General features: G+C 39.2%; 2 protein-coding genes and 2 long non-coding RNA genes across 9 annotated transcripts in view; 3 read left to right on the top strand and 1 right to left on the bottom strand.

Moving 5' to 3' along the window:
- Positions 1–5914, top strand: part of LOC110837686 (uncharacterized) — a 33774-nt gene extending 27860 nt beyond the window's left edge. For all 6 annotated transcript variants that reach the window (XM_087344811.1, XM_087344816.1, XM_087344814.1 and 3 more), the window contains 2 exons: positions 2747–2886; positions 3861–5914. The gene's annotated coding sequence lies outside the window, so the exon portion shown is untranslated. The remainder of the gene's footprint in view (positions 1–2746; positions 2887–3860) is intronic.
- LOC147874444 (uncharacterized) lies at positions 3650–5075 on the bottom strand. The gene is made up of 2 exons (XR_015534092.1): positions 4974–5075; positions 3650–3984 (listed from the first exon to the last, which is right to left on the bottom strand). It is a non-coding gene; the product is annotated as an uncharacterized LOC147874444 (long non-coding RNA).
- A 6653-nt stretch (positions 5915–12567) lies between the features above and the next one.
- Positions 12568–18460, top strand: LOC147874443 (uncharacterized). Its single transcript, XR_015534238.1, has 4 exons — positions 12568–12585; positions 17360–17438; positions 17872–17996; positions 18401–18460. It is a non-coding gene; the product is annotated as an uncharacterized LOC147874443 (long non-coding RNA).
- Positions 18461–18923: 463 nt separating this feature from the next.
- LOC147874442 (uncharacterized) lies at positions 18924–23407 on the top strand. The gene is made up of 7 exons (XM_087345357.1): positions 18924–18987; positions 19400–19478; positions 19912–20036; positions 20423–20501; positions 20930–21054; positions 21477–21555; positions 23322–23407. The coding sequence occupies exons 3-7, from the start codon at positions 19995–19997 to the stop codon at positions 23405–23407; spliced, it is 411 nt and encodes a 136-aa protein (XP_087201483.1). The 5' UTR covers positions 18924–18987; positions 19400–19478; positions 19912–19994.
- The last annotated feature ends 3854 nt before the right edge of the window (positions 23408–27261 follow it).

Below are 27261 nucleotides of genomic sequence, written 5' to 3'. Positions count from 1 at the left end.
AAAATTTATTAATACATTCCAATTTCGGCAAAGATCACGCAACAATAAAAGCTGGATAAGACATTATTTCTGCCATATCTTAAATACCCGATTGACCATACTCGTGTCAAAATGAGGTCACGTATGGGTTAACGTCTTGTGGAAGTCACGACAAAATCGGTCCACTAGTTTCCCAGAAAGAGGTCTTTAAAATTTTCAAGGTCATATTTCTCACGATTACGTTAATTTGGGTTAGATTATGTTAGGTTAGGTTGAATTAGGTAAAGTTAGGCTGTGTTATGTTAGGTTAGATTAGTTTAGGTTGAGTCTAACTAGGTTATGTTGCTTTGGGATAATTAAGGTTAGTTTAGGGCAGGTGTAGGATTAGGTTAGATTACGTGATACCAGTTTCGCTGAAATTTCGAAATTATATTTTATACATCAGTGGTCCCAACCTTTTTGTGCCTGTAGGCACCCCCCCCCCCGGCCTAGGGTGCCAACCGTAGGCACCCTACCCTCCCGCCCCGGGGTGCCTACCGTAGGCACCCTACCCTACCCTACCCTCCCGGGGTGCCTACCGTAGGCACCATACCCTCCCGCCCCGGGTGCCTACCGTAGGCACCATACCCTCCCGCCCCGGGTGCCTACCGTAGGCACCATACCCTCCCGCCCCGGGTGCCTACCGTAGGCACCATACCCTCCCGCCCCGGGTGCCTACCGTAGGCACCATACCCTCCCGCCCCGGGTGCCTACCGTAGGCACCATACCCTCCCGCCCCGGGTGCCTACCGTAGGCACCATACCCTCCCGCCCCGGGTGCCTACCGTAGGCACCATACCCTCCCGCCCCGGGTGCCTACCGTAGGCACCATACCCTCCCGCCCCGGGTGCCTACCGTAGGCACCATACCCTCCCGCCCCGGGTGCCTACCGTAGGCACCATACCCTCCCGCCCCGGGTGCCTACCGTAGGCACCATACCCTCCCGCCCCGGGTGCCTACCGTAGGCACCATACCCTCCCGCCCCGGGTGCCTACCGTAGGCACCATACCCTCCCGCCCCGGGTGCCTACCGTAGGCACCATACCCTCCCGCCCCGGGTGCCTACCGTAGGCACCATACCCTCCCGCCCCGGGTGCCTACCGTAGGCACCATACCCTCCCGCCCCGGGTGCCTACCGTAGGCACCATACCCTCCCGCCCCGGGTGCCTACCGTAGGCACCATACCCTCCCGCCCCGGGTGCCTACCGTAGGCACCATACCCTCCCGCCCCGGGTGCCTACCGTAGGCACCATACCCTCCCGCCCCGGGTGCCTACCGTAGGCACCATACCCTCCCGCCCCGGGTGCCAACCGTAGGCACCCCCAGGGGCACCCTTAATAGGGCACCCCAAAAAAACCCTCCCCTCGAAGGGAGGTGGAGGCCCAGGCCGTTCCTTGAGCGAGCAGAGGCGCGGACCCGGCTCCGGACAATGGCCCAGGCGCCGGGCGCCTGATGGCGGGTTCCAACGAACCGCCCGAGTCCTGCTCGTTGGCTTTGCACTTGCACGCTACGGAAAACAGGCCCTTGTAGGCGAGACTAGTTGTCCAACTCTTTCGACTAACCGACCTGGCAACAGATCTTGTCTGCAGGATATAGCAAGAGCTTAATAAGAGTAGGTATGATAAAAGGACCATCAAAATTCGAAAATAGTACCAGCAACGGAAGCACGGTCATTGATATCGAATAATTCCGAAGGGGGGCTCAACCCCAGCGGCCGAGTGGTCTTAGGAAATTAAAACAAATCTCTTAAAACAGATAATAACCTCTTGCGCCCTCTTTGCGGGATGGCGCTTGTTGTGGGTTCCTTTGTTCTCGCACAGAGGACGCTGCTATTCATTGTATGTTTTTGAGCTTTTTTTAATTCTCCGTCCCTTAGTTATCTCTGCCGACAAGCGTTTCACGAGTTTTTCATCTTTGGTTTTCCCTGCGTGCTCCGCGAAACTTGTCAGGTCACCGGATCCGAGGTTTCTTCCGGACCAGTCGACTTTCCCTTTGCGGTTGTATGTCTCCTGCCCCGGTACAGCGCGTATGTGTTCAGTCTTTACGTAAGTCGGCCATTTTGTTAATTACGTCTCAGCTTGTGTTTGTGTGGTCGATGGTAATTTGAATTCGCGTAAAGAATCAGCCGTTTGGTGGTTTTTGTAAAAATTTGGCTGCGAATATTTTTATGGCATTTTCTGGTCGACCAGTAATCGCGGCGTTAAAAGCAATTGTCCAGTTTCTGATTTTTATTCTGACAGTTTGCACGTTTAATTAAGTACTCAGTGCTCTTTTGACCCAGTCTGAGGTTGATACGAGGGCTTCAGATGTGTTCAATTGGGCTTGTTATGGGGACGGTTTGATATTACGCGTGAGTTAGTGCTGTTTTGGTGGATGTTAATTTGAACTCTCGTAAAGAATCAGCCGTTTGGTGTATTTGTTAAAATTTGGTAGTTTTGTTGGCTTTGGGGTTTAGGACGGTGGCTGTAATGCAAATGTTCCATAATTCTGTAGATCGTCATTTTCACTGTCTGTTTCTGCGTTAATGTACGGTTGATATCGAGGCTTCAGATGTGTTCAATTGGGCTTGTTATGGGACGGTTTGATACTACGCGTCAGTGTTTGTTAGTGTCGAAGGTAATTAGAACGCTGGTTAAGTGAGGCTTTTAGGATTTCTCCATATGCTAAATATTTTATTGCAAATTAATGATGTTGTTATATGGAAACTGTTTGTTAGTTGTTTTTTTTAAGAGTTTCCGACATCCGGACCATCACCACAACCCCCCGAACCTGTGGGGCGGAGTTACCTAATCTCGTCTTAATTGGCGAGATTTGTTGTAAAGTTTCAGTGTTGTGAGGTGGTTGTGAAATCGGTACCTTGGTCTGGAACAGTGAGTAAACAAAATTATTTTGCAAATATGAAATTTATTTATTCTTTAAATAAACTGTAAATATGACAAAGTAAGATATGCAGGAAGTATTGTATTATGAAATAAGTTCTTAATTGGACTGCGTCTGTTACATTTTAACTTGTTTTAAAATTACTACGTCTGGGAAGTTTTTCTGTACGGTAGTATGAAGATGATATCTCAACCCACAGACCCTGTGCCACGTGTGGCCCACATACATGTTTTAATACTTTTCATTCTGTTTTTGATGAAAATTGTTAGCAGCGATCAGAAAACAAGATTTGTGATTTTTGTCAGTATTTGACAGTAACTGTTACTGTAAACAAGACATCTACGCATTAGGCTTTGCAGTTTTGTTCTCTGCGTGAGTCTTACGTAATTTTCCATCTTCCTCCAGGGGCATTGATTTATGGATATCACCGATGCAGGGACTTGTATTAAAAACCTTTTATTATGTTAAATGATTGCATCGCCATTTACCAAGACACACGGTGTTTCTCATTACTTGTGCAGTTTTGCTGAAACATGCAGACAGAAACCATTGTCTTTACATAGATTTCAGATAGATACCTGCTGTTAACACATGCAGTTTCATGTTACATGTCTTCAGAGAACCGAAATTAATTTCAAGTTTATCATTTTCTACTCAAATGTGCAATTTCTTGCTTGAGGTAAGTCGCATACCTAACACGTGTGTTATGTATACAGGGTGTTTAAAAAAATAGATATATAATGCATCCAGATAAACGCGTAAGTGTATTTTTATTTCGAGGTTCATTCGCTGTCAGTACATTGAAATAAATTATATGTGTATTCAGTACTTTGATGACATGTTTGTGATATGAGCACTGTTTTATATTTTATCTTTGTTTCTATGTTATCCAATTTTATATGAAATGATCCAAATAATATTAGTATATGATACACATTGCAATTAGATCTTATCGACATTTCAGAGGTGCTTTCTACCATCACGTGAAGACGCAGGCAGTAAGATTCAATGGAATATCATCAGATTGCACGGTACAACATCCCAGAAGACAGCCATCTTCGGATTTGTGTGTGGTACTCATGTTCATACTTAAAAAAAATTATATCATATGAAATTCATATCTCATGTTTGAAAAAAATTTCAGTCTGTAGTGCACATTAGTCCATCCTTACTCCATCTGACTTTGTTGTTATTATAAATACGTCTCCTAACATTTGGTCTCTCATTTGCTTCTTCAGGAGATTTTATAATGAATTCGTAAGACTTGGCTCCTGTTTATCGATGTACTATTTAGCAAATGCCAGATTTAGTGAGTTTGTCTCAATGGGATTGACGTAAATTGAAATTTGATTTTTAAGTTAGGTGTTTGTTTCAGATACGAAATAGGATACAACACATAATCACGTAGACATTTGTGAATTGAAGATATGTTAATGTCTGAATGTTTTATTATTTTACTTGGATTGTTTTGTGTTCAGTTAAAGAAAGGAGAGTGTCCTCATTTCTACGAGCATTACTGTAATTTTATTTTATTCTTAATAACTGATGTGGTTATTTAGTGATGCTCTCTGAACTGGAGTTGTTGCGTGACTGATTGTCAAGAGAAGATGACCATAAGTTGTGAGGAGGTAATCATAACCTGTGTGAAATGAATATGTGAGAAATGCCTTGAAAGCAGAGGAAAACTTTGACATTGTTTGGTATTCTAGCCAAGCTTAGAAACTCCTGACCACTTGTCGGTCATCTTGGAATGAGTGTTACAGAGCAACTAGTACCTAGAATAAACTATTTGTCATCTAGATTAATATTGTAGAACACATTTCTACTAGATGGAGCACTGTTGTAAATCGATGAACTTGTATACTTTGGACTGAAACAGAAATTATTTTTGAGTCTTCTTAATTTCGATTGTAAAATTTTCAAGTATGTGTGAAGTATTTAAATGATTTTAAGTATTATACAAGGACAATTGAAGTTTCATAGTCTCAAGTTCCGTGAAAAGGTGGAACATCATTACAGATGGTATTTTTTTGAACGGGGTAGCTGAGTAAAATATATGACCTTTTGAAATATGTACCTCCATGTAAGTTGAGTTTATATATTGAAGTTAAATATAAATATTACGCCGTGAAGTCAAAGTCGGACTTGTTTCTTAGCGTCAGATGACCATCGAGTCTCCAGTACCTAACAGCTATTGAAGTAGAAACGTAAAAGTCTTTTCTCTTCGTCGTGTTGCAGAAAAAGAAGTGTGAGATCAGACGAACCGAATTCTTGCAGTCAATTTAGCACCTCGTTTTGTTATGGGAAACAGATCTGAGTACGTGGTAGGCCAGCGTCTGTCTGTACGGCATACGTCAAGCAAATTGCATTTGGAACGCGTGGGGTCAGCGAGGGTCGCCATTGTTCTCCACCTGGTTTACGTGATAATCACATTACCACACAGGAGTGACGACGAGGCACTCGGTTCTGTTCTTTTACGATGACCTGTCGGCGGTAAACATAAAAAGTGATGAGTTGCGATATTAAGTTACTCTATTTTCAAGCAGCTGGGTTAGACTTATTTAATGACCGTTCACCTACTACAGAAGCTGATGGTAGGAGGAGAAAACTGCGAAAAAGTGTAACAAGTGTACCTGGGGAACGTCGTGTTTACTCGGCATTGTTGTTACCTAGGGAACGTCGTGTTTACTCGGCATTGTTGTTACCTAGGGAACGTCGTGTATACTCGGCATTGTTGTTACCTAGGGAACGTCGTGTATACTCGGCATTGTTGTTACCTAGGGAACGTCGTGTATACTCGGCATTGTTGTTACCTAGGGAACGTCGTGTATACTCGGCATTGTTGTTACCTAGGGAACGTTACATTACATTACCTTACCTTACATTACATTCATCTACCACAGGCCCATCTTAAGCGTAAGTAATTCAAGTTGATTAAGCAAAGTCTTAATCAAACTTATCTCAATTGTAAAGCATGTATAAAGGAAATATTTAGAATAAAGCCAATATATAAACTTCCTTTCCTTATAGACGTATTTACGTCTAATTCTCCGGAACCGTGGTTCCACTGACAACTTTTTGAAGAATGTATCCCTGAATTAAAATGAAGAAATAAAAATGAATATAATGACTATGCTGGCTTAGGTCTTTGTCCTACAGAGAGAAAAATGTAAAGCTCCAGACTCTGGTCTACTTTACCCCCTAATAAGGGCTGTGTTGGCGTGTGATTACGTTTGGACTCTGAAATGTTTTGAGCGGTTTGTACTCATTCTGGGTCGTAGGATTAAAAACATAGCCGTGGGTTTTAAAGTACGACAAAGTTATCACTGGCCACAAAAAAATACACTTTAACTTCGTATAATATAGGGTTACCATTTAAGACGTAATAATTTTGTGATTCAGTGGTACTCCATTTTGTGTCCGTTATTTGTGAAATTAGCCACAGAGGCGTACCTTAAGCCGAGTATGTAGTTGTTCTCGGTGGCTCACTTAAGACACGATATACGCTTAGACTTGCGATCTGATGACTTTACAGAGTAAGATGTTATCCAGACCTTGAGTGCTTATACGCTATTTGTTTAAATTTCTAATGTATTTGTTTGGCAAACCGCTGTATTACATATGTAGTGTGACAATATACTCGTCACCATGAGAACGTGAAATGTAACTTTATCTGTGATCCATAGCGTGGGTAGTTGTCTGATAAAAAGTATCTGTGCTTAATATTTATCTTTGCCTTTCCCATAATGCACCTCGAAACTTGACAAGTTGGCAGATCAGAGGTTTCCTTCGAGAAGTTTATATTCACCAAGGGAGTTTCATTGTACCTCTGGTTGAGGACGGACTTCCGGAATCCTGAGGTAAGTCGGGCACATTTTGTGCCCTTTCGTTATTGCATATTGGTTACTATTGTGGTTGGTTGTGGTTATTTCAAAGCCTTGAAGCTTTGTTTATCTGTTTTTAGGCTTTTAGGCCTAATTTCAAACAAGTCGCCATTTAATTTGGCCAATGCTTTGCGTCAGTTCGTCCATCTGCTTCAGTTACTGTTGAAGATTTAATATTTTTTTTTGAATACTTCGTAGTAATATGGTGGCCTTTATGCGATTTTCCACCATTTTTGATGGTCGAACAAAATACACGGTGCCTTACCATCCGCCTCCGACTTCAGAAACGTTTATTATTGTTGACTTTGTTGAATTATTATTTTTAAAATTTCTGCGTTAATGAATTTATATTCTTTAGTTGTCGGTGGTATTTATATTTTACCATTACTTGAGGTACACAATTTATTAATAGTAAAGGCTGATTTAAAGACTACGATATGTATTTTCTGAAGCTTTAACTACGACTGAGTTAAATTTTATCCTACTAGGGCTACTAGTCGTGTTTTGTGGTTTAATGAACATTTAGCTATATGATACGGCACATAACCCAATAACAAATCATTTGATTTGAGTTTGTCATATTGGGTATCTAATGGGTCTCCTTTATTTTGCGTGTTATGTTTTTTTAAATTTTTATCTGTCGTTGATTTTATGAATGTTGGTTTTCTCTTAAAGTCCCCATTAAGTATAATTTATGATTTGAAATGCAATGGAATTTGAATTTTATAGAGCGGTGAAAATCTGGATCATGATTTTGTAGGATGACTTCTTGTGGTCATTTTTGGGAGAAAACTATGGCTTCTATCTGCGTGGTAGAGAATGTCGTATGTGTAAAATATGTTTGACTTTCACGTAAATACAGTTATAATTTGACCGGTATGAAATTACGTAAAATTTTGTTTATACGCAAGTGGACCTTCGGGTTACGAACAGTTGTGTTCATTCATAGACAGGGTGGTCAAATAGTTGCTTATGAAAAACGGGTTTACTAAATTTAAAAAAAAATAATAACTTTTCTATGGTAATTACATGAGTTTGGAATTTTGTCAGAAGTTTATTTCTCCAGATTGTAGATTATGAATTTTAAGTTAACTCGGTGTGGGGGAGGGGATACAGGGTATCCCAAAGTGCCTGCATTTAATGCTCATTACATTGTTCTGAAAAATTTCTCATGACTTTGGAATCTTGGCCATTGGTCACGAACATAGATGCGTGATTCAAGAGCATCACACGATCTGCATAAATACAGATCCGTTGAGCAAGGCGATTTGTTTTAATAAGCTGAGGCAAATCTCCCCATCCAAACAGCTCACGGGAATGTAGAATGTCCACAGGGGGTTACTGAGTTCGGAACACTGCACTACTGTGCAATTGGACTGACGAGCCGGATACTGGTCCATGCAGCATACTTGGTATACAAATTATGGAAATAAATGTGGAGTATTCTGTTTCACACAGCGCTGGCTGACCGGAGATCACAAGGGTCATGGGGGTCGAAATTAGAAATGCACACAGAATTTGGTGAATAATTGGTCTGAAGACGCCAGACATTATAGCAGATTGTTACCACTATTTTCCTCGTTTTTGCCGAGTCCCGTGTTCGTTTCTTGGCCCGAAAATTGTCTGTGTTAAAGTAATCTCGAGGTAAATGCTGCAGAAATTGTCTGGAAGTATGCGATAGAATTTTGAATTTAAATTTTTTTGTTGGCATCATCTGTTTTACAGAGTGTTAAGCAACGTACATGGTTTAAAGAAAGCTATTTAAATTAAAATTAAGAACAACGAAATCTTGTTTCGAGAGATGAAACAATAACAAGGATCGATGTCAAAGTAAACCTGTCAAATGCTGGCCAAAATTTGTTTGTAAATATCAGTTGATTTATGTACAATTTTTACGTAATTTCATTTTGTAACTGCTTTGCAAATTATATCCGTGCTCTGATAATAAGTTGAGATTGAAAATTAAGAGTGAAGGACAGTTTTACAGTTCCTGTGTGAAATGAAGTAATTAGTGAGGAAATTAACTAGACTTCGGAGCTGCTATGGAGATGATAATTAAGTCTCGGTTCATATTTACACACACACATACACACGCGTGTAAACAAAAGATTTCTTCCGCTGCATTGTAAACGTGTGAAAGGCGTGTTTATATTATGTTCATCACGTATAGTCACTCATTCAATGTTTTTATGCCTAAATTCCTCGTTCTTTATTACTGTTAATGAAGTCCTAACAATCGAGGCATCAAATTAATAGCTCGTCAATATTGTGCGAGACGTCCGGGCATGTCGTTAGTGTTGTAACGATCTCAATCCTGAAGTTGATGTTCGCTAATTTACACTTAAAAAAAGGAAAGAGGACTTTGTTGTGATGTTCAATGGTCTGAGCGAGTGTTAACGAATTTTATTACATAAATACTCAGAATTAAGTCTCACCGACATGATTACACAGCACACAAGAATAATTTTACTAATTTTTGTCTTATTGACACAATTTATTTTGAGATTTGTATCAAAGTAGGCACAGTTTGATATTATTGTTGTAATTTATAAATATGCAAAGTAGATCGTAAGTATTTGAATTTACAGAATTATTTATTTACTATTAAATTATTAAGTTAGACTCGAATTTTGAATTTAATTAACATTTTCTTCTTATGATAACTATCTTTTGTCACACTTCAGTTTCGACGTTTACTAAGATTTAGAACGATCACAAGACTAAAACATATTTTTGTGTAGACGGAACAGTATTTAATATAATTATGACATTGAGCAAGGGGGTTAGGCTAGTATGATGTATTGTGAAAGGATTAAGGAGTTACGTAAAAGGTACTGATGGTCCGTGTTCCTTTATGACGCCTCCTAGGTGCGGTGATTTGCGTATTCATACGTAGTAAATAATGAAGTGTCATGAACTGTACAATTCACGTACGATTTATAGCGTAGAGAATGTGTGAAGTCGTAATATTACGTCGTTGCTTAAGAGTTTTATGTGAAGCTTAACCGTTGTTTTGTAGGAAAGGTTTATTTGAAAATTGATCACGTTTTGTCACTTATGGGACCGGATGTTAAATCTTTATTGGTCGCGAAGTACGTGGTAGTGGCTGTTAGTTTAAAAGATTACAATTGTTTATTTGTATGTGTGAGGGTTACGATCGATAAAAGGGGCTGCTTCAGTGGGAATATCATATTCAGAAATTGTTTCGAATATAAAAGTTTGAAACAATATCGAATGTCTGAGGGGGACAGATTAATTCAAGGTAGACTACTTTTTCGATGATGTTTTTTTTTTAATAAACTTTTACTGAAAACTTTTCGTCGAACATTGCTTGAATCTAAGAAAAGGTTCTGATTTTACGTACGTAAATTTGGGGTGTTTTGTCAACATTTGCAGCCAAAATTTTAGCATATGACGCGAACTTTTTTGCAGTTGGATAAACTACCGGAATATTGAAATACATAATTGTCGATGTTTAGTCCTGGTTTCAAGATAAAATTCTGTTGAATTTTTTTTTTTCGCTGCTGTTGTGGTCGGAAAGACTTAGGACTAATTAAATTTTACCCATGAAGGTAGAAATGCATGAAACAGCTTATCTTAGGACTCGCAATAGAAATCCTCACTCTTTGTTTTAAATGCCTGTCCCCTGCGTTTTACGTTGTTAGGCAACCATAGGTTTTTTTATTGGGTAAGTCGATCGGTTTTACCATATGCCGTTCGACGAGTATAAATAATATTTTCTTTAATAGATCTTCGTTTTAATAAAGATAGAAATAATTCACTTTGTTTCGGAGTCTGACTGATTCTCCCAACATTCTGCACTTTACCAACGTAACAAATTCAAATTAGCTTAGCAGACGTGACTTTTATCTGATTTGTATTAAGAAAGGCATCCTTTGGGCTGTTGGGGGTTCATTTTATAGAAATATTGGCACCAAATGTAATTACTTTTCACCAGCCAAGGCGCAACGAGATAGCGGCCCACCGTTATCTGCACAGTAATTGCTTTGTTCATGACGTCATCATATGCCTGCAGATCTCGTACTCTTGATAGTGAGTAATTGGTCACGAAACGAGGAAGAAGGCGAAACAATGCGCTGTTTCACTGCACCAAGATGCTCCTTGCAGACGATCTGGCGAGGACGTCCTAGAGAGTTAAGCCAATTTAGGAGTTAACCAAATCTGACTGTAGACTGCAGTTTATTAAACAATTATCGCTTTGTTCATGACGTCTTTTAACTCCAGTGTTTTGTTAAAATTGTCAAAATTGATTCCTTTGTGGACACTGATCACTTCTCGTTGGGTGTAACAGAGATTTTGGTATGCAGTTGGTACATTGCCTTGATGAGGTTCGAACACTGGATCGTCTATCGTGACAAAAGTATTTCGTGATTTTCCTCAGCGTCCTTTGTTTTACATGCAATTTGAAATTATCGCTGCAGTAAAGGCGTTGGTGGCGATATTCCGAGTGGTAACGGAGATTGGACGTTTAGGTAGACACCAACATTGCAATGCTTACATTTTCAGTTGCGTGAGGTAGTATCCGTTTCGTGAGAGCTTCAAATGTTCTAATGTGATAAGGCAATCTTGTATCGTGTGTAGGGGTGTGTGCGATATAACTGGACGTATGAATCTTTGAAACAAGTTGAAAGAAATGACAGGTTCTCTTTCGAAACGTCAGCTGGGATGATTGATGGTAAAGTGTTAGCATGTAAGTGAAGACGTCTGCCCCGCTCTGAGTCCTGTCCCAAGAAATGGCTCTAGTTCAAAAGGTTTACTTAATTTACATTACAAACCAATACGTTTTCGAAACCGGGATTCTGCAAATAACCGACTTGTTTTGTTGCATTCAATCACTACTTGAAATGCTTTCGAAGAATCAAGGTGTGGGAGGTGATGTATCGCCTATTACGTAATGGTGCAGGACACAGTGTTAAGTTTCTGCGTACGAAATGTGTAGCATCTCCATTCGGAATTTCGAGATTAGAATCGGAGATGGGGTACTTAACTTTGGGATTAAGTGCGTGGAGCTGATTGTGCTGCACGTAGCAATTAGACGTCATCACGCGAGAATCGAAGAATCATCGCCACGAAATTCAGTTCAACGAAACGTTTATATTACAATTAAGCTCATGAATGGTTTGGATTGCATTCGTCAATATGTATGTAGTAATTTTATACCGAATGCAAGATTGTGAATATTTTGACGTTAGAGAGAGGAAAAAAAATTGAGGGTGACAGTCTGGGTCGTATTTATGTTCGATCTGACGTCATTGTAGACAATGCATCTACTCTTTGGTCTAACGAGGTATCTTCCTGCTTCTGAACTTTGAGACGAGATAGAATAATGAAACTGACATCTCCACATACAAATTGGTCTATTTTTAAATATATTTTGTTCTCAAAATTGTTGTTTCATTAAGTGTGGCGTCATATTTGAAAGTTTAAACAGAACTAATAAGGTTTACTCGAAAAGACGTCATAGTATATTTGGGTTGAATGTTGATATTTTATTGTTTTTTGGAACTTAACAACTGTACGAGATGTTTATCGAAAATGCCAAGTAATTGAACATGTTTTACTGTTCCACATTACGATGTTGATCTCTACCTGTTATTTTTTCCAAACGTATAAAACTGATTTTATTTGGTCCTGTCACGGAATTGAGGTTTCCAACGCGGTGAACGTGTCAGCGTTGAGTATATTTAAAACGGATGCAAACCGATTTATACTCGCTGCTAAATAAATTTTTCCGTAGAAGGTCAAGGGAGATTTTAATGTTGAACGATGGAGAAGCTAATTTCTGTGAGTAGAGGAGGGGGTCTCATACAGCATCCCGTCTTCTGGAACAAGAACTGTTATGCCCGAGGTTAGATGGTTATTAATTGAGGGCTCAGATATAAGATACACAAAGGGAGCCGCGTATGGTGAATTTAATTAGCCTACTCGTCATTGTGTTGGATGTATAAAAATAGGAATATGTTTTGCCTCCTTTTCGCTTCCAGATCTGTGTAGGCGGTTGAGGGACTTTGTTCCAGTGGCTACCGTCCACTTTAGGTTTTATCCACGATTCGTTGTGGGTTTTAGTATACAATTAAATTGTGCAGTTAACGTCCATGGCTTACTTAAACCATTCATAGTCGTTGCCTGTTCTGAGTATAATTTTCTATGGAGGACTTAATTTAGGAAAGGAGTAATATTATCGTGAATGAGTTTCTTCTTGGTTTTCTTCAGTTTTTCCTAGGCAAATTTTATGGTACTGCCTTTATTCGGGCCACCACGTCTACTGGTATTGTAACAAAATAATATAAATAAGGAAAAGTTGGAACACGAAAGAAGCCAATCTGTTCCTCTGTCTTACTGTCCGTTGTGTGTTCTCATAACACGACGTTTCGGGAGTAGATCTGTCACCGTCATCAGGTACAATAAGAGGGACATTTAGAAGGAGATAGGTTCCGTTATTGGACGATAGACGATGGAATTCTTTGTCAAATCTATTACGATACGCACTGGTTTAAATAATGTTAGTACGATGCATTCGATGAAAAGTAGCTTAAAATTGTAGACTTGTGTGATCCTAAACTGTGAATAAAGTAACACAGCAGGTCTATAAATGTGTATAATGAGAGGATATTGTTTAATTTGATTAAACTTAAAATCCATAATAATTATGTCGTGATGCAAAGTATACTTGGGAAATATTTACAATGGATTTGCGATTGTTTTGAAGTTCGGACAGAAAAATAGTTTCACGGCAAAGGTCACAACACGAGGGTGACAAAATATAGTCTGATTTGAGTATTAACCTTTATCTAAAGTACTTGGAAAACTTATGTGAAGCAGGTTATTGGTCCCATAAGAAACTTGCTTGAAGAATTGGGTTTTCATTAAAAATTGTTACAATGAGGGTGAAATTGATTAATTTGAAAATATGCGTTACACAAATATTTTGTGATTAGTAAAAATTTTACTACGCAAATTAAATTTCGTGTTACTGTTCAGATGTTGTGTTATATAAACCAAAATAACAGATTAAAAATATAAAATGCAACTTTGAATTGTCTTTCTAGATTCTAAGAACAGATAAACATACGGTCTTCAAGGATCATTTGTAGTACATGTAATATCAATAATGTGGAGTAAATGACGTACTCTCAATGATCTAACTTATCAGAGCTAATAATATTTCCTGACGACTATTGTAAAATTTTGCATAATTTTTAATGCTTTAAATGTTGATTTCCTTATTTATTATTTGGTATGTTGTATTTTAAATTATTATGAAAAATACGATGAAGTTAATTGGAACTGTCTCTTTGTTTGCTTTCCAGGATTTCCAACAAATGGATAGCCACAAACACAGAAACTAGGAGTGGGGGTGGGGCGTGGAGTAAGATCATCTAGTCTTAACAGTGAGAATCAACTTCAAATTATGACGAAAACTGCAATGAAGATTTTATTAATTGGGACTCGCTCTCTACTTTCAGCATTCTTAAAAGGTGACCACCACTTCCACCGAAATCGCTGTACCAAGAGGACTTGGTGTCGGAGATAAATCATCTTATCTTACTTAATAGGTGAGAATCAACTTCAAATTATGACGAAAACTGCAGTGAAGTTTTTATTAATTGGGACTCGCTTTCTCCTTTCAGCAATCTTCCAAGGTGACCACCAGTACCACCGAAATTGCTGTACCAAATGGACTTGGGGTCGGAGATGAATCATCTTATGTTACTTAATAGGTGAGAATCAACTTCAAATTATCACGAAAACTGCAATGAAGTTTTTATTAATTGGGACTCGCTTTCTCCTTTCAGCATTCTTCCAAGGTGACCACCACTACCACCGAAATTGCTGTACCAAATGGACCTGGGGTCGGAGATAAATCATCTTATCTTACATAATAGGTGAGAATGAACTTGAAATTATCTCTAAAACTGCAATGAAGTTTTTATTAATTGGGACTCGCTTTCTCCTTTCAGCATTCTTCCAAGGTGACCACCAGTACTACCATCTTGTCTTTGTTATTTGTATGGATGGAACTTTAAATTATGAAACTGCATTAATATTGTTTTAATTGGAACTCATTTGTTTTAAGAGGTGTCGACAGGCTTTCGACCACTGTCGTACCTGGGGGGCTGAGTGTTTCATTTTCCTGTATTCTTATGATTTGTGTTATTTTGTGTGTTTTGTTGTGTTTCATTGTTTTGATGTGTCTTATTGTAGGTCTTCAGATTATCATGAAAACTGCAGTGAAGTTTTTATTAATTGGGACTCGCTTTCTCCTTTCAGCAATCTTCCAAGGTGACCACCAGTACCACCGAAATTGCTGTACCAAATGGACTTGGGGTCGGAGATGAATCATCTTATGTTACTTAATAGGTGAGAATCAACTTCAAATTATCACGAAAACTGCAATGAAGTTTTTATTAATTGGGACTCGCTTTCTCCTTTCAGCATTCTTCCAAGGTGACCACCACTACCACCGAAATTGCTGTACCAAATGGACCTGGGGTCGGAGATAAATCATCTTATCTTACATAATAGGTGAGAATGAACTTGAAATTATCTCTAAAACTGCAATGAAGTTTTTATTAATTGGGACTCGCTTTCTCCTTTCAGCATTCTTCCAAGGTGACCACCAGTACTACCATCTTGTCTTTGTTATTTGTATGGATGGAACTTTAAATTATGAAACTGCATTAATATTGTTTTAATTGGAACTCATTTGTTTTAAGAGGTGTCGACAGGCTTTCGACCACTGTCGTACCTGGGGGGCTGAGTGTTTCATTTTCCTGTATTCTTATGATTTGTGTTATTTTGTGTGTTTTGTTGTGTTTCATTGTTTTGATGTGTCTTATTGTAGGTCTTCAGATTATCATGAAAACTGCAGTGAAGTTTTTATTAATTGGGACTCGCTTTCTCCTTTCAGCATTCTTCCAAGGTGACCACCACTACCATCGAAATTGTTGTACCAAATGGACCTGGGGTCGGAGATGAATCATCTTATCTTACATAATAGGTGAGAATCAACTTCAAATTATCTCTAAAACTGCAATGAAGTTTTTATTAATTGGGACTCGCTTTCTCCTTTCAGCATTCTTCCAAGGTGACCACCACTACTGCCGAAATTGCTGTACCAAATGGACCTGGGGTCGGAGATAAATCATCTTATCTTACATAATAGGTGAGAATCAACTTCAAATTATCTCTAAAACTGCAATGAAGTTTTTATTAATTGGGACTCGCTTTCTCCTTTCAGCATTCTTCCAAGGTGACCACCACTATCACCGAAATTGCTGTACCAAATGGACCTGGGGTCGGAGATAAATCATCTTATCTTACATAATAGGTGAGAATCAACTTCAAATTATCTCTAAAACTGCTATGAAGTTTTTATTAATTGGGACTCGCTTTCTCCTTTCAGCATTCTTCCAAGGTGACCACCAGTACCACCATCTTGTCTTTGTTATTTGTATGGATGGAACTTTAAATTATGAAACCGCATTAATATTGTTTTAATTGGAACTCATTTGTTTTAAGAGGTGTCGACAGGCTTTCGACCACTGTCGTACCTGGGGGGCTGAGTGTTTCATTTTCATGTATTCTTATGATTTGTGTTATTTTGTGTGTTTTGTTGTGTCTCATTGTTTTGATGTGTCTTATTGTAGATCTTCAGATTATCATGAAAACTGCAGTGAAGTTTTTATTAATTGGGACTCGCTTTCTCCTTTCAGCATTCTTCCAAGGTGACCACCACTTCCACCGAAATTGCTGTACCAAATGGACCTGGGGTCGGAGATAAATCATCTTATCTTACATAATAGGTGAGAATCAACTTCAAATTATCTCTAAAACTGCAATGAAGTTTTTATTAATTGGGACTCGCTTTCTCCTTTCAGCATTCTTCCAAGGTGACCACCACTATCACCGAAATTGCTGTACCAAATGGACCTGGGGTCGGAGATAAATCATCTTATCTTACATAATAGGTGAGAATAAACTTCAAATTATCTCTAAAACTGCAATGAAGTTTTTATTAATTGGGACTCGCTTTCTCCTTTCAGCATTCTTCCAAGGTGACCACCAGTACCACCATCACCGCCGCACCAAGGGGGCAGAGTTAATTCATGTCGCTTTAAATGGTGAGTTTTCTTGAGTTTGTGGCAACTTTTTCCTTCTTATTGAGCGTCAAAGGCCTTTGACGTGTACGTAGTAGCAGCACGTAATCTTATGTTCTTTATATTTTTGTATTTGGCAAGTAGTATTTTAAATTATCAACACTAAAATGCAACTAACTAACTAACTTACTAACTAACTAACTAACTACCTAACTAACTAGATGGCTTAACGAACCTGAATGTTCATCACCTAATGAACCAAAGCCCTCACTAGAATGTAACTGTTAACTGTAACTTGCATTTAGTTTTTCAGTGTTTCCGACAATTTGATCACAGCCTTCACTGAAACTTGGTGACGCAGATACGTCGTTTCGTCTGAATAAGAGAGGCTCTAATTCAGATTACTTTAAGAACTGCAATGAAGTTTTTATTAATTGGGACTCGCTTTCTCCTTTCAGGATTCTTCCAATGTGACCACCAGTACCACCAAAACCGCTGTACCTAGGGCGACGGTGTCTGATCGTCTCCTCTGTAAAAGTGAGTTACTTGAGTTTGGGGCAACTTTTTCCTTCTTATTAAGCGTCAAAGGCCTTTGACGTGTACGTAGTAGCAGCACGTAATCTTATGTTCTTTATATTTTTGTATTTGGCAAGTAGTATTTTAAATTATCAACACTAAAATGCAACTAACTAACTAACTTACTAACTAACTAACTAACTACCTAACTAACTAGATGGCTTAACGAACCTGAATGTTCATCACCTAATGAACCAAAGCCCTCACTAGAATGTAACTGTTAACTGTAACTTGCATTTAGTTTTTCAGTGTTTCCGACAATTTGATCACAGCCTTCACTGAAACTTGGTGACGCAGATACGTCGTTTCGTCTGAATAAGAGAGGCTCTAATTCAGATTACTTTAAGAACTGCAATGAAGTTTTTATTAATTGGGACTCGCTTTCTCCTTTCAGGATTCTTCCAAGGTGAAATTTTTATTAACTGGACCTCGTTCACTTCTGTCAGCATTATTCCAACCTGTCCACTTCTGCCGCAAATGAACCTAGGGGGACGGTGTCTGGTCGTCTCCTCTGTAAAGGTGAGTTTTTGATGTTTATTGATTTCTGTTGATGCATACTTGCTGGTAGTGAGAGACCTTGTATGTTTTATTTATGTCTTTGTTATTTGTATGGATGGAACTTTAAATTATGAAACTGCATTAATATTGTTTTAATTGGAACTCATTTGTTTTAAGAGGTGTCGACAGGCTTTCGACCACTGTCGTACCTGGGGGGCTGAGTGTTTCATTTTCCTGTATTCTTATGATTTGTGTTATTTTGTGTGTTTTATTCTGTCTCATTGTTTTGTTGTGTCTCATTGTTTTGATGTGACTCATTGTTTTGTTGTGTCTCATTGTTTTGATGTGTCTTATTGTAGGTCTTCAGATTATCATGAAAACTGCAATGAAGTTTTTATTAATTGGGACTCGCTTTCTCCTTTCAGCATTCTTCCAAGGTGACCACCAGTACCACCATCACCGCTGCACCAAGGGGGCAGAGTTAAGTCATGTCGCTTTAAATGGTGAGTTTTCTTGAGTTTGGGGCAACTTTTTCCTTCTTATTGTGCGTCAAAGGCCTTTGACGTGTACGTAGTAGCAGCACGTAATCTTATGTTCTTTATATTTTTGTATTTGGCAGGTAGTATTTTAAATTATTATCAATACTAGAATGCAACTAACTAACTAACTAACTAACTAACTAACTAACTAACTAACTAACTAACTAGATGGCTTAACGAACTTGAAGGTTCATCACCGAATCAACCAAAGCCCTCACTAGAATGCAACTGTTAACTGTAACTTGCATTTAATTTTCAGGGTTTCCGACAATTTGATCACAGCCTTCACCGAAACTTGGAGTCGCAGATACGTCATTTCCTCTTATTAAGAGAGGCTCTAATTCAGATTACCTTAAAAACTGCAATGAAATTTTATTAATTGGGACTCGCTTTCTCCTTTCAGGATTCTTCCAACCTGTAGACCAAAACCGCTGTACCTAGGGGGACGGTGTCTGGTCGTCTCCTCTGTTAAGGTGAGTTTACTAGAGTTTTTGATGTTTCTTGATTTCTGTTGATGCATACTTGCTGGTAGTGAGAGACCTTGTATGTTTTATTTACGTCTTTGTTATTTGTATGGATGGAACTTTAAATTATGAAACTGCATTAATATTGTTTTAATTGGAACTCATTTGTTTTCAGAGGTGTTGACAGGCTTTCGACCACTGTCGTACCTGGGGGGCTGAGTGTTTCATTTTCTTGTATTCTTATGATTTGTGTTATTTTGTGTGTTTTGTTGTGTCTCATTGTTTTGATGTGTCTCATTGTTTTGATGTGTCTCATTGTTTTGATGTCTCATTGTTTTGATGTGTCTTATTGTAGGTCTTCAGATTATCGTGAAAACTGCAGTGAAGTTTTTATTAATTGGGACTCGCTTTCTCCTTTCAGGATTCTTCCAATGTGACCACCAGTACCACCAAAACCGCTGTACCTAGGGCGACGGTGTCTGATCGTCTCCTCTGTAAAAGTGAGTTACTTGAGTTTGGGGCAACTTTTTCCTTCTTATTAAGCGTCAAAGGCCTTTGACGTGTACGTAGTAGCAGCATGTAATCTTATGTTGTTTATATTTTTGTATTTGGCAAGTAGTATTTTAAATTATCAACACTAAAATGCAACTAACTAACTAACTTACTAACTAACTAACTAACTACCTAACTAACTAGATGGCTTAACGAACCTGAATGTTCATCACCTAATGAACCAAAGCCCTCACTAGAATGTAACTGTTAACTGTAACTTGCATTTAGTTTTTCAGTGTTTCCGACAATTTGATCACAGCCTTCACTGAAACTTGGTGACGCAGATACGTCGTTTCGTCTGAATAAGAGAGGCTCTAATTCAGATTACTTTAAGAACTGCAATGAAGTTTTTATTAATTGGGACTCGCTTTCTCCTTTCAGGATTCTTCCAAGGTGAAATTTTTATTAACTGGACCTCGTTCACTTCTGTCAGCATTATTCCAACCTGTCCACTTCTGCCGCAAATGAACCTAGGGGGACGGTGTCTGGTCGTCTCCTCTGTAAAGGTGAGTTTTTGATGTTTCTTGATTTCTGTTGATGCATACCTGCTGGTAGTGAGAGACCTTGTATGTTTTATTTATGTCTTTGTTATTTGTATGGATGGAACTTTAAATTATGAAACTGCATTAACATTGTTTTAATTGGAACTCATTTGTTCTAAGAGGTGTCGACAGGCTTTCGACCACTGTCGTACCTGGGGGGCTGAGTGTTTCATTTTCCTGTATTCTTATGATTTGTGTTATTTTGTGTGTTTTGTTGTGTCTCATTGTTTTGATGTGTCTCATTGTTTTGATGTGTCTCATTGTTTTGATGTGTCTTATTGTAGGTCTTCAGATTATCATGAAAACTGCAGTGAAGTTTTTATTAATTGGGACTCGCTTTCTCCTTTCAGGATTCTTCCAATGTGACCACCAGTACCACCAAAACCGCTGTACCTAGGGCGACGGTGTCTGATCGTCTCCTCTGTAAAAGTGAGTTTACTTGAGTTTGGGGCAACTTTTTCCTTCTTATTAAGCGTCAAAGGCCTTTGACGTGTACGTAGTAGCAGCATGTAATCTTATGTTGTTTATATTTTTGTATTTGGCAAGTAGTATTTTAAATTATCAACTCTAAAATGCAACTAACTAACTAACTTACTAACTAACTAACTACCTAACTAACTAGATGGCTTAACGAACTTGAAGGTTCATCACCTAATCAACCAAAGCCCTCACCAGAATGCAACTGTTAAATGTATCTTGCATTTAGTTTTTCAGAGTTTCTGTCAATTTGATCAGAACCTTCACCGGAACTTGGAGTCGCAGATACGTCATTTCCTCTTATTAAGAGAGGCTCTTCTTCAGATTACCTTAAAAACTGCAATGAAATTTTATTAATTGGGACTCGCTTTCTCTTTCAGGATTCTTCCAAGGTGAAATTTTTATTAACTGGACCTCGTTCACTTCTGTCAGCATTATTCCAACCTGTTCACTTCTGCCGCAAATGAACCTAGGGGGACGGTGTCTGGTCGTCTCCTCTGTAAAGGTGAGTTTTTGATGTTTCTTGATTTCTGTTGATGCATACCTGCTGGTAGTGAGAGACCTTGTATCTTTTATTTATGTCTTTGTTATTTGTATGGATGGAACTTTAAATTATGAAACTGCATTAACATTGTTTTAATTGGAACTCATTTCTTTTCAGAGGTGTCGACAGGCTTTCGACCACTGTCGTACCTGGGGGGCTGAGTGTTTCATTTTCCCGTATTCTTATGATTTGTGTTATTTTGTGTGTTTTGTTGTGTCTCATTGTTTTGTTGTGTCTCATTGTTTTGTTGTGTCTCATTGTTTTGTTGTGTCTCATTGTTTTGTTCTGTCTCATTGTTTTGATGTGTCTTGTTGTAGGTCTTCAAATTACCATGAAAACTGCAATGAAGTTTTTATTAATTGGGACTCGCTTTCTCCTTTCAGGATTCTTCCAATGTGACCACCAGTACCACCAAAACCGCTGTACCTAGGGCGACGGTGTCTGATCGTCTCCTCTGTAAAAGTGAGTTTACTTGAGTTTGGGGCAACTTTTTCCTTCTTATTAAGCGTCAAAGGCCTTTGACGTGTACGTAGTAGCAGCATGTAATCTTATGTTGTTTATATTTTTGTATTTGGCAAGTAGTATTTTAAATTATCAACTCTAAAATGCAACTAACTAACTAACTTACTAACTAACTAACTACCTAACTAACTAGATGGCTTAACGAACTTGAAGGTTCATCACCTAATCAACCAAAGCCCTCACCAGAATGCAACTGTTAAATGTATCTTGCATTTAGTTTTTCAGAGTTTCTGTCAATTTGATCAGAACCTTCACCGGAACTTGGAGTCGCAGATACGTCATTTCCTCTTATTAAGAGAGGCTCTTCTTCAGATTACCTTAAAAACTGCAATGAAATTTTATTAATTGGGACTCGCTTTCTCTTTCAGGATTCTTCCAAGGTGAAATTTTTATTAACTGGACCTCGTTCACTTCTGTCAGCATTATTCCAACCTGTTCACTTCTGCCGCAAATGAACCTAGGGGGACGGTGTCTGGTCGTCTCCTCTGTAAAGGTGAGTTTTTGATGTTTCTTGATTTCTGTTGATGCATACCTGCTGGTAGTGAGAGACCTTGTATCTTTTATTTATGTCTTTGTTATTTGTATGGATGGAACTTTAAATTATGAAACTGCATTAACATTGTTTTAATTGGAACTCATTTCTTTTCAGAGGTGTCGACAGGCTTTCGACCACTGTCGTACCTGGGGGGCTGAGTGTTTCATTTTCCCGTATTCTTATGATTTGTGTTATTTTGTGTGTTTTGTTGTGTCTCATTGTTTTGTTGTGTCTCATTGTTTTGTTGTGTCTCATTGTTTTGTTGTGTCTCATTGTTTTGTTCTGTCTCATTGTTTTGATGTGTCTTGTTGTAGGTCTTCAAATTACCATGAAAACTGCAATGAAGTTTTTATTAATTGGGACTCGCTTTCTCCTTTCAGGATTCTACCAAGGTGAAATTATTATTAACTGGACCTCGTTCACTTCTGTCAGCATTATTCCAACCTGTCCACTTCTGCTGCAAATGAACCCTGGGGACCGCGTCTGGTTGTTTTCTCTCTAAAGGTGATACAAGTGATATTCCAAGGGGGCAGAGTTAAGTCATGTGGCTTAAAATGGAGAGTTTTCTTGAATTTGCAGCCAATTTTCCCTTCTTTTTGAGCGTGAAAAGCCTTTGAAGGATACGTGCTAGCAGCATGTAACCTTATGTCCTTCTTCAGTTTTCTTCGTAATTGGCAGGTTGTATTTTAAATTATTATCAACACTAGATTGCAACTAACTAACTAACTAGGTGGCTTACTGAACCCGAAGTTTCATCACCGAATCAACCAAAGCCCTCACCAGAATGCAACTATTAACTGTAACTTGCATTTAGTTTTTCAGTGTTTTCGACAATTTGATCACAGCCTTCACCGAAACTTGGTGTCGCAGATATGTCATTTCGTCTGAATAAGAGAGGCTCTACTTCAGATTACCTTAAGAACTGCAATGAAGTTTTTATTATTTGGGACTCGCTCTCTCTGTTCAGCACCCTTCCAAGGTGACCACCACTACTGCTGTACCTAGGGGTCGGAGCGTTGTCTGGTTGCTTCCTCTATAAAGATGAGTTTACTTGACTTTTGAATATTTCTCTATTTTTGGTGATGAATAATTTCTGGTGGTATCGGACCTTGTATTTTAAATAATGAAAGTGCATTAATATTGTTTTAATTGAAAGTGTTTTTTTTTCCAGAGGTATCGAGAGGCTCTTCACTGCAGTCAGACCTAGGGGGCGGAGCGTTGTCTGGTCGCTTCCTCTATAAAGATGAGTTTACTTGACTTTTGAATATTTCTCTATTTTTGGTGATGAATAATTTCTGCTGGTATCGGACCTTGTATTTTAAATAATGAAAGTGCATTAATATTGTTTTAATTGAAAGTGTTTTTTTTTCCAGAGGTATCGAGAGGCTCTTCACTGCAGTGAGACCTAGGGGGCGGAGCGTTGTTTGGTCGCTTGCTCTATAAAGATGAGTTTACTTGACTTTTAAATATTTCTCTATTTTTGGTGATGAATAATTTCTGCTGGTATCGGACCTTGTATTTTAAATAATGAAAGTGCATTAATATTGTTTTAATTGAAAGTTTTTTTTTCTTTCCAGAGGTATCGAGAGGCTCTTCACCGCAGTGGGACCTGGGGGGGCGGAGCGTTGTCTGGTCGCTTCCTCTATAAAGATGAGTTTACTTGACTTTTGAATATTTTTATATTTTTGGTGATGAATACTTTCTGGTGGTATCGGATCTTCTATTTTAAATAATGAAAGTGCATTAACATTGTTTTAATTGAAAGTGGTTTTTTTCCAGAGGTATCGAGAGGCTCTTCACCGCAGTGGGACCTAGGGGGCGGAGCGTTGTGTGGTCGCTTGCTCTATAAAGATGAGTTTACTTGACTTTTGAATATTTCTCTAATTTTGGGTGATGGGTAGTTTGTGGTGGTATGGTACCTTGTATTTTAAATAATGAAAGTGCATTAACATTGTTTTAATTGAAAGTGTCTTTTCTTTCCAGAGGTATCGAGAGGCTCTTCACCGCAGTGGGACCTAGGGGGCGGAGCGTTGTCTGGTCGCTTGATCTATAAAGATGAGTTTACTTGACTTTTGAATATTTCTCTATTTTTGGTGATGAGTACTTTCTGGTGGTATGGGACCTAGTATTTTAAATAATGAAAGTGCATTAATATTGTTTTAATTGAAAGTGTTTTTTCTCTCCAGAGGTATCGAGAGGCTCTTCACCGCAGTGGGCGGAGCATTGTCTGATCGATTGCTCTATAAAGATGAGTTTACTTGACTTTTGAATATTTCTTTATTTTCGGTGATGGGTACTTTCTGGTGGTATGGGACCTTGTATTTTAAATAATGAAAGTGCATTAATATTGTTTTTATTGAAAGCGTCTTTTCTTTCCAGAGGTATCGAGAGGCTCTTCACAGCAGTCGGACCTATGGGGCGGAGCGTTGTCTGGTCGTTTGCACTATAAAGATGAGTTTACTTGACTTTTGAATATTTCTCTATTTTTGGTGATGAGTACTTTCTGGTGGTATGGGACCTAGTATTTTGAATAATGAAAGTGTTTTTTCTTTCCAGAGGTGTCGACAGGCTCTTCACCACGGTCTAACCTAGGGGGCGGAGTGTTTTGTGTTCCTTTAATTGGTGAGTTTTCTTGATTTTGGGGCATCACTTTTTGCTTTTTGAATGACAAAGTCCTTATTAAATCTGAAATGATGTTGACTAGAACTGTTTTTTTTTTTTTTCATGATTTCCAACCCCGTGGACCACCAACATTGCTGAAACTTGATGTCGCAGGTGAGAATCAAATTCAAATTATCATGAAAACTGCAATGAACATTTTATTAATTGAGACTCGCTCTCTCCTTTCAGCACCCTTCCAAGGTGACCACCCAAGGGGGACGGTGTCTGGTGATGTCATCTGTAATGGCGCAGTTCCTTTCTTCTCTTCATAATCCGGGAATCCGTTCAGAGGGTCCTTGGCTACCGCCCCCAACCATGGGGGTTGTACTCCGTCCAGTGTGCAGTGGTGAGTTTTGTCTTGTTTGGGGCACTCTCTTTTGTATTTTTGAGCTCGAAAGGGCTCTTGATGCATACGTAGTATCAGCAATGAACTTTATACTTTCCTTTATTTTATCTTATTTGGCAGATTGCACATAAAATTGATATGTAAACTGCGATGATGTAGTTGTTAATTGGTACCCCCTTCTTAATGTTTCAGGAGTTCCGACCAGGGGAGGATGACCGTTGCCTCCGCCACCAGCTGTAGTGGGTGCAGTTCCTTTCTTCTCTTCATAATCCGGGAATCCGTTCAGAGGGTCCTTGGCTACCGCCCCCAACCATGGGGGTTGTACTCCGTCCAATGTGCAGTGGTGAGTTTTGTCTTGTTTGGGGCACTCTCTTTTGTATTTTTGAGCTCGAAAGGGCTCTTGATGCATACGTAGTATCAGCAATGAACTTTATACTTTCCTTTATTTTATCTTATTTAGCAGATTGCACACAAAATTGATATGTAAACTGCGATGACGTAGTTGTTAATTGGTACCCCCTTCTTAATTCTTCAGGAGTTCCGACAACCGGAGGAGGACCATGACCGCTCTTCATAATTTGAGATTTCTGCCAGAGGACCTCGGCTACCGCCCCCAACCCCAGGGTTGCATGTATCTGCGTCATGATTGGTGAGTTCTCTCGAATTCTTTGCAATATTTATTTCTTCGAATGTTAAAAGTCTTACGTAGTTGAAAAGTTGATACATGAAGTAAAATTAAAGAGTAACAAAGTATTTCGTTTTGAGATATATGAAACGAGGCTAAGGATAGACGTGGAAAAAAAAGTTCCTTCGAGAAGTGAGCGGCTTCAGCTCAAAATTTTTGTGGACTTTGGTAGATTTATGCAGGATTTTCGCCGAATCACATTTTGGAATCTACCACCATAATTAAATGCACTTTGCGATAGTAAATACGAGGTGCGATCGGAAAGTTTCAAGACTGTGTCAATAGAGGGCGAACCAGATGTAGTACGAGCTTCTGCCTTTAGTGGGTGCGGCCTACATTCACAGTGAATCAGTGTGCCAGCCGGCATCATCGAATTAGCATTTGTTTCTTAGTTACGTGCGTTTTGGTAGTGCATTACACCGACCCTCCTGCGATTTCGGATTTTCATGAAGAAAGAGTGTGCATCAAATTTTGCCAAAGACTCGCCAAAACGGCTACGGAAACCTATGAAATGCTAAAGCAAGCATTTGGGGAGTCCGCAATGGGTCGTGCACAAACTTTTGTGTGGCATTCACGTTTTAAAAATGGCCGAACCTCTGTCGATGATGACGAGCGTTCTGGACGACCATCTTCGAGCACAACGCCCGAAAATGTTACGAAGATTCGGCAGGCCATTCACGAAGATCGACGTCGTACCATCAACGACTTGTGCGACATTGTTGGGATAGGCTATGGGACCTGTCAGCTGGTTCTAAAGGAAGAACTCCACATGCGACGCATCCTGTCTGAGCACCAGAAGCAGAATCGACTTTTCGTTTGTCAGGAGCTGAAAGATCTTGGCGGATCGCCGGATTTAGCTCCGTATGACTTCTTCCTCTTCCCAAAGATGAAAATTCAGCTAAAGGGAAGGAGATTTGAGACGATAGAAGAGATTCAGGCAGAATCGCAGATGGTGCTTGACAGGCTGACAAAGAAAGATTTCCAGGGATGCTTCCAGGCTTGGCAGCGGCGCTGGGATCGTTGTGTTCACTCCCAGGAGAACTACTTCGAGGGTGATGGATGAATTTAATACCTGAGAGAAGTGTACGGGTTTTTATAGGCGCAGTCTTGAAACTTTCCGATCGCACCTCGTAAAGACGGAATATTTAAAAGTGAATGACATAGTTTTACTGACTTTACACTGTGTTTCTGAATCAAGTGGTCTAATTAGCCTGAGTACCTGCAATTTCGTGAGGACAGGAAAAGTCTTCTACTCTTGTACTCGAAGAATGTGAAAGACAGGTTTGTATTATCTTCAGCGTGTGTCGGAAGTCATTCAATGCTTCTTGGCCGAAATTCCTTTGCTCTCTTGTTAATGAGGCAGTAACAATTGATGCCCGAAATGGAGGCATGTCTTGAAGTTTGCTTGTTGACACTTAA

The sequence above is a fragment of the Zootermopsis nevadensis genome, unplaced genomic scaffold (genome assembly GCF_977971745.1).
Source record: "Zootermopsis nevadensis isolate Lab colony 2312 unplaced genomic scaffold, Znev_1.0 Znev_ptg000008l, whole genome shotgun sequence".
Taxonomy (NCBI): domain Eukaryota; kingdom Metazoa; phylum Arthropoda; class Insecta; order Blattodea; family Termopsidae; genus Zootermopsis; species Zootermopsis nevadensis.
Note: the sequence above shows the minus strand (reverse complement) of the source record. Positions and strands in the feature narration are given on the sequence as shown.